The 12421-nt window shown below is 49.2% G+C and overlaps 1 protein-coding gene across 2 annotated transcripts in view; it reads right to left on the bottom strand.

Moving 5' to 3' along the window:
• DZIP1L (DAZ interacting zinc finger protein 1 like) overlaps positions 1–12421 on the bottom strand; it is a 164651-nt gene that overhangs the window by 46017 nt on the left and 106213 nt on the right. For both annotated transcript variants that reach the window (XM_069727944.1, XM_069727945.1), the window contains exon 3: positions 8344–8428. In XM_069727944.1, coding sequence (XP_069584045.1) covers positions 8344–8428 — 85 coding nt within the window. The remainder of the gene's footprint in view (positions 1–8343; positions 8429–12421) is intronic.

Here is a 12421-nt window from a genome sequence, read left to right as displayed (position 1 = left end):
ATAGGTCGTTGTTGCGGAGATACGTGGCACCTATGGTTCCATCTGTTGAGCCTCCTGCCCCTGTTTTGGTGGAGGGGGAATTGGAGTATATTGTGGAGAAAATTTTGGATTTTCGTGTCTCTAGACGGAAACTCCAGTATCTGGTTAAATGGAAGGGTTATGCTCAGGAAGATAATTCCTGGGTTTTTGCCTCTGATGTCCATGCTCCAGATCTTGTTCGTGCCTTTCATGTGGCTCATCCTGGTCGGCCTGGGGCTCTGGTGAGGGTTCGGTGACCCCTCCTCAAGGGGGGGGGGTACTGTTGTGAATTCTGTGGCTGAATTCACTCCTGTGGTCACAAATGGTACTGCAGCTTCTGGGCTTCCTCCCTCAGGTGTTCTGGTGAGCTCGTTGGCTGCCTTGTTATTTAACTCCACCTGATTCTGTCTTCCTTGCTCCTTGTCAATGTTCCAGTGTTGGATCTGAGCTTCTGGATCTTTCCTGTGGCCTGCTGCTCTGCTTAGATAAGTGCTTCTTTGCTTTTGTTGCTGTTTTTTCTGTCCAGCTTGTCTATTCGTTTTTGCTGGAAGCTCTGAGACGCAAAGGGTGTACCGCCGTGCCGTTAGTTCGGCACGGTGGGTCTTTTTGCCCCCTTTGCGTGGTTTTTTGCTTTAGGGTTTTTTGTAGACTGCAAAGTTCTCTTTGCTATCCTCGCTCTATCTAGAATATCGGGCCTCACTTTGCTGAATCTATTTCATCCCTACGTTTTGTCTTTTCATCTTGCTAACAGTCATTATATGTGGGGGGCTGCCTTTTCCTTTGGGGTATTTCTCTGAGGCAAGTCAGGCTTGTATTTCTATCTTCAGGCTAGTCAGTTCCTCAGGCTGTGCCGAGTTGCATAGGTAGTGTCAGGCGCAATCCACAGCTGCCTTTAGTTGTGTTTAGGATAGGTTCAGGTATTGCGGTCTACAGAGATTCCACGTCTCAGAGCTCGTTCTATTGTTTTTGGGTTATTGTCAGATCACTGTATGTGCTCTGATTACTGGCACACTGTGTTACTGGATTGCCTTCATAACACACAACTGACCAAAAGCTGCCACCAGTGCAGGCTTCGGCCTACACTCTGCTCCTCTCCTCCTCCTGCTGCCCCTGGGCTCAAACACCGCTAGTTTTTGCCCAGAAGTGCTAGCTGCACAGAGAAAAACACCCGCCAATGTGTTAGTGAGGTTCAGCACCGCCAGCTGTTCCCCTGCTGTGTAGCCGGCATCGTGTCCAGCACAAGCCACGCTGGCACAACTGACCAAAAGCTGCCACCAGTGCAGGCTTCGGCCTACACTCTGCTCCTCTCCTCCTCCTGCTGACCCTGGGCTCACACACCGCCAGTTTTTGCCCGGACATGCTAGCTGCACAGAGAAGAACACCAGCCAATGTGTTAGTTGGGTTCAGCACCGCCAGCTGTTCCCCTGCTGTGTAGCTGGCAACGTGACCTGCAAACGCCACGCAGGCACATGAACTGAAATTGAAGGGAGCCTGCCCCCCACCCCCAGGTGTTTCTATGTATAACAGCCACCTTGTACAGCAGTAATGCTGCATTTGTACAAGGTGGCTGACTTTTCCTCCTTGCCCACGTGGAACTCAACACGTACAAAATGTGTCTCATTGAGACCATTCCACTGTCCCTGAGGTGTGACTTTCCTTTCTAATGATACGCAGCACCCCCCTTGGTAGCGCTTCCCGTCTTCTGACATCATTGGTTGGCTGGCTGCGCCTGTGCGTCCGCCCTGCCTGAAACAATGCTCCTCGTTGTCTTACTTATTTTGACTGCGAGGGTGTGATTGATGGGCACGAGCAGTGCATAGCTTCGCCTGTCTTAACTCATCTCCTTCCGCCTTCTTCAGACTGTGCGGCCTCATGGCCGCGGCATGCGAGAAGGGATCAGCTGAGGCCGCTCAGTCTGAAGCAGGTGTAAGGACATGTGTGAGCGGCAAACATATTTACTGCACAAGGCCACGAATCCCAGCCACGCAGTGTGGTTTTTTGAAAACACACTGCGGGGCTGGGATTCATGGCCATTGCTAACCGCACCGGCCAACATGAAATGAGGTCAGAAGACAGGCAGCACTCACAGCGCATGGCCAAGGGATAACAAGAGCGCAGTCTCCTGTACAGCAAATAACAACGCTCAGGAAGCTGCGCCCATGCACCAAGGTGTTATTTTGGACACCTGTGCTGCGTCTCCTTAAAAAGACAAGTCACGCCTCAACTACTGTTTGACAGTATAATGGGCTAAATAGTATATGTGTTTTATTCAGCGTGTGCAAGGAGCAAAATAAATAGAGCAACCTTTTACTTGTGCAGCATTAATGCTGCACAAGGTGTGGCTCTTGTACCTTGCAACACTTGAGGGGTGGTTAAAGGTTACCTTTGAAATTGGTTCAACTAGGCTTCGGCCTACACTCTGCTCCTCTCCTCCTCCTGCTGACCCTGGGCTCTAACACCGCTAGTTTTTGCCCGGAAATGCGAGCTGCACAGAGAAAAACACCCGCCAATGTGTTAGTGGGGTTCAGCACCGCCAGCTGTTCCCCTGCTGTGTAGCCGGCATCGTGTCCAGCACAAGCCACGCTGGCACAACCGACCAAAAGCTGCCACCAGTGCAGGCCTCGGCCTACACTCTGCTCCTCTCCTCCTCCTGCTGCCCCTGGGCTCTAACACCGCTAGTTTTTGCCCGGAAATGCGAGCTGCACAGAGAAAAACACCAGCCAATGTGTTAGTGGGGTTCAGCACCGCCAGCTGTTCCCCTGCTGTGTAGCCGGCATCGTGTCCAGCACAAGCCACGCTGGCACAACAGACCAAAAGCTGCCACCAGTGCAGGCTTCGGCCTACACTGTGCTCTTCTTCTCCTCCTGCTGACCCTGGGCTCAAACACCGCTAGTTTTTGCCCAGAAGTGCTAGCTGCACAGAGAAAAACACCAGCCAATGTGTTAGTGGGGTTCAGCACCGCCAGCTGTTCCCCTGCTGTGTAGCCGGCAACGTGTCCTGCAAACGCCACGCAGGCACATGAACTGAAATTGAATGGAGCCTGCCCCCCACCCCCAGGTGTTTCTATGTATAATAGCCACCTTGTACAGCAGTACTGCTGCATTTGTACAAGGTGGCTGACTTTTTCTCCTTGCCCACGTGGAACTCAACACGTACAAAATGTGTCTCATTAGAGACCATTACAATGTCCCTGTGGTGTGACTTTCCTTTATAATGACACGCAGCACCCCCATTGTTAGCGCTGCCCGTCTTCTGACATCATTGGTTGGCTGGCTGTGCCTGTGCGTCCGCCCTGCCAGACACAACGCCCCTCATTGTCTCATATATTTTGACTGCGAGGGTGTGATTGATGGGCACGAGCAGTGCATATCTTCGCCTGTCTTCACTCCCCTCCTTCCGCCTTCTTCAGACTGTGCGGCCTCATGGCCGTGGCAGGCGATAAGGGATCAGCTGAGGCCGCCCAGTCTGAAGCAGGTGTAAGGACATGTGTGAGCGGCGAACATATTTACTGCACAAGGCCACGAATCCCAGCACCGCAGTGTGACTTTATGAAAAGGCACTGTGGGTCTGGGATTTATGGCCATCGTTAACCGCACCGGCCAACATGAAATGAGGTCATAAGACGGGCTGCGCTAACAGGGTATTGCCAAGGGATAACACAAGAGCGCAGACTACTGTACTGCAAATAACAACGCTCAGGAATCTGCGCCCAACACCTAGGTGTAAATTTTGACACCTGTGCTGCGTCTTCTTCAAAAGACAAGTCACGCCTCCACTACTGTTTTACAGTAGAATGGACTAAATAGTGTACGTGTTTTATTCAGCGTGTGCAAGGAGCAAAATTAAGAGAGCAACCTTTTACTTGTGCAGCATTAATGCTGCACAAGGTGTGGCTCTTGTACCTTGCAACACCTGAGGGGGGTTAAAGGTTACCTTTGAAATTGGTTCAACTAGGCTTCGGCCTACACTCTGCTCCTCTCCTCCTCCTGCTGACCCTGGGCTATAACACCGCTAGTTTTTGCCCGGAAGTGCTAGCTGCATAGAGAAAAACACCCGCCATTGTGTCAGTGGGGTTCAGCAACGCCAGCTGTTCCCCCACTGTGTAGCCGGCAAAGTGTCCTGCAAACGCAACGCAGACACAAAGCTGCCTCTAGTGCAGGCTTCGGCCTACACTCTGCTCCCCCTGCTTACCCTTTGCTCCAACACCGCTAGTTGGGGCTCTAGGAAGACAAACTTTAATAGGCAACGCATCCGGGTTCCAGCACCGCCAGCTGGTTCTCGGCAGTGTTTTTGTCACGGATACTCCCTCGTGCCCAGCCTGGTTCCAGCACCGTCAGCTGTTTCCGGGTACTGTCAAACTCACTGAGACACCTATGCGTTGCCCCGTCGTGTTGCGGTCGGGTTAGCCAACTCCAGGGTGCCTCCAGTTTAGGAGCTTCCTATGTGGGCTGCGTGAATTGGTAGTCAAGGCTGGTTCTGTAGTGCCAGTAGGCCAAGCTCCCCCTGTAGGACTGTTGGGGTTCGGTAACTGCGGCTGCCTCGCGACCTAGCTGTTCTCTCCTCTCCTGTGGACCTTGTGGTCCACCACCTGGTTCCAGCACCGTCAGCTGGTTCCGGGCCGAGCTTCTGGCTTAGGTGCCTCCTCCTGGGTATCCGAGTTCCGCCAACGCCAGGCGGTCCTTGGTAGTGCTTTTAAGCGCAGGCACCTACAGCTTAGTAACCGGGTTCCAGCACCGTCAGCTGGTCGTCGGTCGTGCCATTGGCTGTTGCACACTGGGGCCACGCATCCGGGTTCCAGCACCGCCAGCTGGTTCTCGGCAGTGTTTTTGTCACGGGTACTCCCTCGTGCCCAGCCTGGTTCCAGCACCGTCAGCTGTTTCCGGGTACTGTCAAACTCACTGAGACACCTATGTGTTGCCCCGTCGTGTTGCGGTCGAGTTAGCCAACTCCAGGGTGCCTCCAGTTTAGGAGCTTCCTATGCAGGCTGCATGAATTGGTAGTGAAGGCTGGTTCTGTAGTGCCAGTAGGCCAAGCTCCCCCTGTAGGACTGTTGGGGTTCGGTAACTGCGGCTGCCTCGCGGCCTAGCTGTTCTCCCCTCTCCTGTGGACCTTGTGGTCCACCACCTGGTTCCAGCACCGTACGCTAGTTCCAGGCCGAGCATTTGGCCTAGGTGCCTCCTCCTGGGTATCCGAGTTCCGCCAACGCCAGGCGGTCCCTGGTAGTGCTTTTAAGCGCAGGCACCTACAGCTTAGTAACCGGGTTCCAGCACCGTCAGCTGGTCCTCGGTCGTGCCATTGGCTCTTGCACACTGGGGCCACGCATCTGGGTTCCAGCACCGCCAGCTGGTTCTCGGCAGTGTTTTTGTCACGGGTACTCCCTCGTGCCCAGCCTGGTTCCAGCACCGTCAGCTGTTTCCGGGTACTGTCAAACTCACTGAGACACCTATGTGTTGCCCCGTCGTGTTGCGGTCGAGTTAGCCAACTCCAGGGTACCTCCAGTTTAGGAGCTTCCTATGTGGCTGCATGAATTGGTAGTGAAGGCTGGTTCTGTAGTGCCAGTAGGCCAAGCTCCCCCTGTATGACTGTTGGGGTTCGGTAACTGCGGCTGCCTCGCGGCCTAGCTGTTCTCCCCTCTCCTGTGGACCTTGTGGTCCACCACCTGGTTCCAGCACCGTCAGCTAGTTCCAGGCCGAGCCTTTGGCTTTGGTGCCTCCTCCTGGGTATCCGAGTTCCGCCAATGCCAGGCGGTCCTTGGTAGTGCTTTTAAGCGCAGGCACCTACAGCTTAGTAACCGGGTTCCAGCACCGTCAGCTGGTCCTCGGTCGTGCCATTGGCTCTTGCACACTGGGGCGACGCATCCGGGTTCCAGCACCGCCAGCTGGTTCTCGGCAGTGTTTTTGTCACGGGTACTCCCTCGTGCCCAGCCTGGTTCCAGCACCGTCAGCTGTTTCCGGGTACTGTCAAACTCACTGAGACACCTATGTGTTGCCCCGTCATGTTGCGGTCGAGTTAGCCAACTCCAGGGTGCCTCCAGTTTAGGAGCTTCCTATGTGGGCTGCGTGAATTGGTAGTCAAGGCTGGTTCTGTAGTGCCAGTAGGTCAAGCTCCCCCTGTAGGACTGTTGGGGTTCGGTAACTGCGGCTGCCTCGCGGCCTAGCTGTTCTCCCCTCTCCTGTGGACCTTGTGGTCCACCACCTGGTTCCAGCACCGTCAGCTGGTTCTCGGCAGTGTCTTTTGCTCTTGTACCTTCTGCTCCCCATCCTGGTTCCAGTACCGTCAGCTGGTTCCGGGCAGAGCCTTTGGCTTAGGTGCCTCCTTCTGGGTATCCAAGTTCCACCAACGTCAGGTGGTCCTTGGTAGTGCTTTCAGGCACGGGTACCTCCTGCTTAGTAACCGGGTTCCAGTAACGTCAGCTGGTCCTCGGTAGTTCCATTGGCTCTTGGACCTTCGGCTACCCATCCGGGTTCCAGTACCGTCAGCTGGTTCTCGGCAGTGTCTTTTGCTCTTGTACCTTCTGCTCCCCATCCTGGTTCCAGTTACGTCAGCTGGTTCCGGGCAGAGCCTTTGGCTTAGGTGCCTCCTTCTGGGTATCCAAGTTCTGCCAACGTCAGGCGGTCCTTGGTAGTGCTTTTTAGCACGGTTACCTCCTGCTTAGTAACCGGGTTCCAGTAACGTCAGCTGGTCCTCGTTAGTTCCATAGGCTCTTGAACCTTCGGGTAGCCATCCGAGTTCCAGTTCGATCAGCTGGTTCTTGGCATTTTCTCAGCCTTCTTGTACCTTCTGCTACATTTCCAAGTTGAAGACCCTAAAGTCGACGACCCGGAAGACCACCCCGATGACGACGACGACGGTGGAGACGACGACGGCGGAGACGACGACGGCGTAGACGACGACCCTGGAGACGACGACCCTGGAGACGACGACATGGAAGACCGAGAAGCAGAAGAACAAGAGGCTGCAGAACAAAGAGCAGAAGAACATTAAGCATAACACTTAATATCAGAGCAAAAGATATTATCTAAATTATATGCAGAAGAAGACTAAGCTGTGTATGGGGGTGAGTCCGTTCCTCCTCGTGGTGCCCCTGGATAAAGCCTGATGCTGCAGGCCAAACTGAACGCGGACAAATGTAACTTTTGTGACTGGCAGAACGGAAGGTGTAATCTTCAAACTTTTATAGATAACAACGCCAATGCCTGTCACAAATGAGAATATGATGAAGAAGTAGAATAGGAAGAATAATAATAGTTGAAGAAAATGAATATGTAGAATAGGAAGAATAATAATAGTTGAATAAAATGAATATGAAGAATGTAATACTAAAAAAAATAGGTAGAAGATGAAGAAGAAGATGAATAAGGTGAAGAAAGTTGATGTCAAAGATGCTGATGATGATGAAGATGAAAGTGTGGGAAAAGTAAAAAAAAAAAAAGGGGAAGGGCGTGAAATAGTGAAACATCAATATCTGACAAAATAAAAAAAAAATTACATAGTCAATATCTTTGTCACTACGAACGTCTTTAAAAAAAAAAAAAAGGCTATTCTATTTGATTGCGCTAAACCTCTGTGACTTTAATGTCTCCGCCACCTCCCCAAATACGGGCCTCCTGCATTATTCTTTGTTGTTTTCCTTCATGTAGAATTAACCTACAAGGAAAGAAAGGGTTTATTTTAATTCCGATATTTTGGTCCCATTGACTTGCATTGGGATCGGGTATCGGTATCGGCGATATCCGATATTTTTTGAATATCGGCCGATCCAATCCGATACCGATACTTTCCGAAATCGGAAGGTATCTCTCAACACTAGTCATGGATCACTTACTACTTTGGCTACAACACCTTCCTCATGAAGAAGCATCCATGCTCCAAATCTTATAATTATAATTTGACTTGTTAGCCAAAAAAGGTATCACTCGTGAAATAATTGATTCTACTTTGTCTCAAAGCTTTTTTAAAAAACAAAACTTTAAATTTTACTTGCTAACATGGTATCACATTATGTTTTTTGGTACATCTTACCCCAGACATAGATCGCCATTGTCAAAATTTTAAATAGTGTCATGTATAAATATGAGTTACTCAACTGAGATACATTGTACATAAGGCTCCTCAGGGGCAGATCCAAATAACCCTTACTGATTTGCTCTAAAACCGATAACCCTATTTGGCATAAATAGCAAACGTTTCAGTACAAAGATGATTGGACAAATTTATGATACATTTGGATTTAAAGCTTTCATTGAAAAAGGAATTTACTATAAATATATTAAATCCTATGATACATATCAATATAATGCGCAACATAATTAATACTGAACTTACCAAATTCTGCCGCCTCAGGGTGTCTGCGTTTATGATGCTCCTGGAGATGATAGTAGGTCATAAAGGCTTTATCACATAGCTGGCACTATAAATAAAAGAAGACTAAGTCATTAAAAATTCCCCAGGTACTCCTTAAAAGGGACCTTTCACCAAATTTCTTCTTGAACCAAACACATGATGTAATAGTGTCTGCAGAGTGGATTTACGTATTTTTTTTTTGTTTTGCCACTCTGTTGTGGAGATATTAGCATTCAAAGTTGTTAGAGTGAGTATTATCAGATATTTTTCACTAGGGGCGTGTTCTTGTTTCTCCTGTATAACGGTGACCAATCATAGTCAGGCAGAAACACTCAGAAGAAAAAACAGGCTCCACAATGGATTAGAGCAGATTTCTCAGTGTCTGAGATGTAAGGACACAGCTCTGATCTCCTTGTCTAACTTCCTGCAAAAGACAGTGTGGGGGAGGGGCAGAACAGCAGTGTCACATTCAAACCATTTTATCAGATGTCTTCCTGTCATAGCACTGTCAGCTCTTAGGGCAAGTTAGGTTAGGCTATGGGTTGAACTAGATGGACTTAAAGTCTTCCTTCAACCTTAATAACTATGTAACTATGTAACTATGTACTGCCCTCCCCCACACTGTCTGTCAGGAACTGAGAGCTCAATGTGTCAGAATCACATTTATGTTTGTTGTTCACAACTTAAAATGGCTCTGCAGTGATATCAGGGCTGTCATTACATGTCACACAGGAGTAAGAAACCTGTTCTGTATTGCAGAGCGATTACAAGTTGAGTACAACAGATATAAGTGTGATTAATTACACAGTTTAGTACAGGCAGTGTGGGGGAGTGTAGTACAGCAGAGGTGACCTTGCTATGAGGGAAGCTGATAGAAGGGTTTGTAATGTGACACAGCTTAACTCAGCTGCACTCTCCCTCCCCCACACTGACTTATGCAAAAGGTTAATTCTGAGCTGTCTGTGATTATCTCACACACTTAAAAACCTGCTCTAAACTATAATTTGGGCTGGTTATTTTTCTGCTGTGTTGCTGCCTTCTTATGATTGGTCAGCATCATTGAGTGAGTAGTACATGCGCCCAGTAAAAACTATCTGACAAGACCCACTTGCACTTAACAAAAGTTAACTTGTTATCTAATATCTTCATAACTGAGAGGCAAATAAAAAAATGTATTCCACTCTTCAGCATAGCACGAGGATACAGTTACATTCTGCAGCAGAGTAGGGAGAATCAATATGGGGTCGCTGAGCAGGTGGGGTGGGGCCCGGGGCCAGCAGTGGGCCCCCCACCCGTCATCGCATGGTAAGCTGCATTGGCAACTAGCCGATACAGCTCACCACATTGATTAGGGAATGAGCAAGGCACAGCGCTCCTTCCCCCTTCATCCCGTCAGCATCTGATGTCGCAGACGCCGACATTGACAGTGGGCGCAGTGATGTCCCCGCCCTGCGCCCACTGTCAGGACAAGAGCGGGAGCAGGGAACAGCGCTAAAACAAGGAGGAAAAGAGGTGAGTATTTTTTTTTGATGGGGGCTGCCTTATACACTACAGGATCTGCCTATGGGGGGGCTGCTGCCTAATACACTACAGGATCTGCCTATGTGGGCTGCCTTGTACACTACAGGATCTGCCTATGGGGGGTGCTGCCCTATACACTACAGGATCTGCCTATGGGGGGCTGTCTTATACACTACAGGATCTGCCTATGGGGGACTGCTGCCTAATACACTACAGGATCTGTCTATGGGGGGCTGCCTTATACACTACGGGATCTGCCTATGGAGGGGCTGCGTCCTTATACACTACATGATCTGCCTATGGGGGGCTGCGTTATACACTACAGGATATGCCTATGGGGGGTGCTGGCTTTTACACTACAGGATCTGCCTATGGGGGTGCTGCCTAATACTCTACAGGATATGCCTATATGGGGTGCTGCCTAATACACTACAGGATCTGCCTATGGAGGGTGCTGCCTAATATTACAGGATCTGCCTATGGGGGTGCTGCATAATACTACAGGATCTGCCTATGGGGGGGCGCTGCCTTATACACTACAGGATCTGCCTATGGGAGGGTGCTGCCATATTCCCTCAGGGTCTGCCTATAGGGGTACTGTCTTGTACTATATTGAGGACTATCTGGCACATTATGCTATATGAAGGTTATCTATGGGGCCATGAATCAGTGTGGGGATTACAGTGAAGGGGCCATCATACAGTTTTGGAGCTATCAGTTTGGTGTCTTCTAAGGGGTCAGTATACTGTGTGGGTGGTACTATACAGTGAGGGGGCATCATACCATGTATAGGGGAGCTGTACAGGGGGAGACTCGGGACATTATAAAAAGTAAAGTGGGCACTTATTGTTATAGAGGAACTCGGGTTACTGTGACTATCAAAGGGGCACACGGGGCAATATTACTTTCTAGGGAGCAAATATGGGCAGTGTTTTCAAGGGCACTTGCACCTGGCATTACTATATTATAGAGGGGTGCTTTAGAATTTACACAGCAGGTGCAGTAATAGGGTCACATATGGCAGCAGCGGCTCAATATTGCGGTATCAGGTGCAGTAATAGGGACATACGGCAGCAGCGGCTCAGTATTGGGATAACAGATGCAGTAATAGGGTCACATAGGGCAGCAGCGGCTCAGTATTGGGGTATCAGGTGTAGTAATAGGGAAACATAAAGCAGCAGCGGCTCAGTATTGGGGTATCAGGTGCAGTAATAGGGACACATACGGCAGCAGCGGCTCAGTATTGGGATATCAGGTGCAGTAATAGGGACACATAGGGCAGCAGCGGCTCAGTATTGGGGTATCAGGGGCAGTAATAGGGACACATATGGCAGCAGCGGCTCAGTATTGGAGTATCAGGTGTAGTAATAGGGTCACATACAGCAGCAGTGGCTCAGTATTGGGATATCAGGTGCATTAATAGGGACACATATGGCAGCAACGGCTCAGTATTTGGGTATCAGCAGGATGAGGAGTTTGTGTAGGTTGGGAATAGATGGTGATGGTGCTGGAATGTGAGAAGAGAAATGTGTTTTTGTATTCTCTGCAGATTCGTCCTGGCTGGAAGAAGTCGTCATGCCGGTCTGGACCAGATGGAAAAGATGGGAAAAGTGAACAACTCCATCAGAAAACATAAGCGGTAAGGCATTCTCTGTAACTGTGCTGTGATCTCTTATATGTTCTGTAGGGCTGTATTTACCACTGACCATATGGTGGTAATATCTATGTGGGTTCTCCTCCACTATTAGGGCGCATCACCGAATTGTAATCAAGGTTACCTGGTTAGGGGCCCACTCAGAAGCTTCGCCCCCCTTGAACCAAAACCCTAGCTAGTAGCTACGTCTCTGGTCCTCTTAAAAGGAACCTGCTGAGGAGAGTGATGTATATATGCCCCATATCAGATGCCTTACTGTTGAGAAATCATCTTTTATCATTTTATATAAAAGACCTCTTCCAAGCTATGGTTTAGGAGGCTGCCTGGAAGGTAACCCTGCCTCCAGAGCTTATTTTACATGAAGGGGCAGTTACTAGTGTGATACAGTACAGACCAAAAGTTTGAACACACCTTATCATAAAGATTTTTTTGTATTTTCATGACTATGAAAATTGTATACTCACACTGAAGGCATCAAAACTATGAATTAACACATGTGGAATTATATACTTAACAAAAAAGTGTGAAACAACTGAAATTATGTCTTATATTCTAAGTTCTTCAAAGTAGCCACCTTTTGCTTTGATGACTGCTTTGCACACTCTTGGAATTCACTTGATGAACTTCAAGAGGTAGTCACCGGGAATGGTTTTCACTTCACAGGTATGCCCTGTCAGGTTTAATAAGTGGGATTTCTTGCCTTATAAAGGGTATTGGGACCATCAGTTGTGTTGTGCTGAAGTCTGGTGGATACACAGCTGATAGTCCTACTGACTAGACTGTTAGAATTTGTATTATGGCAAGAAAAAAGCAACTAAGTAAAGAAAAATGAGTGGCCATCATTACTTTAAGAAATGAAGGTCAGTCAGTCTGATAAATTGGGAA

This window comes from Ranitomeya imitator, chromosome 5 (assembly GCF_032444005.1).
Source record: "Ranitomeya imitator isolate aRanImi1 chromosome 5, aRanImi1.pri, whole genome shotgun sequence".
Taxonomy (NCBI): domain Eukaryota; kingdom Metazoa; phylum Chordata; class Amphibia; order Anura; family Dendrobatidae; genus Ranitomeya; species Ranitomeya imitator.
Note: the sequence above shows the minus strand (reverse complement) of the source record. Positions and strands in the feature narration are given on the sequence as shown.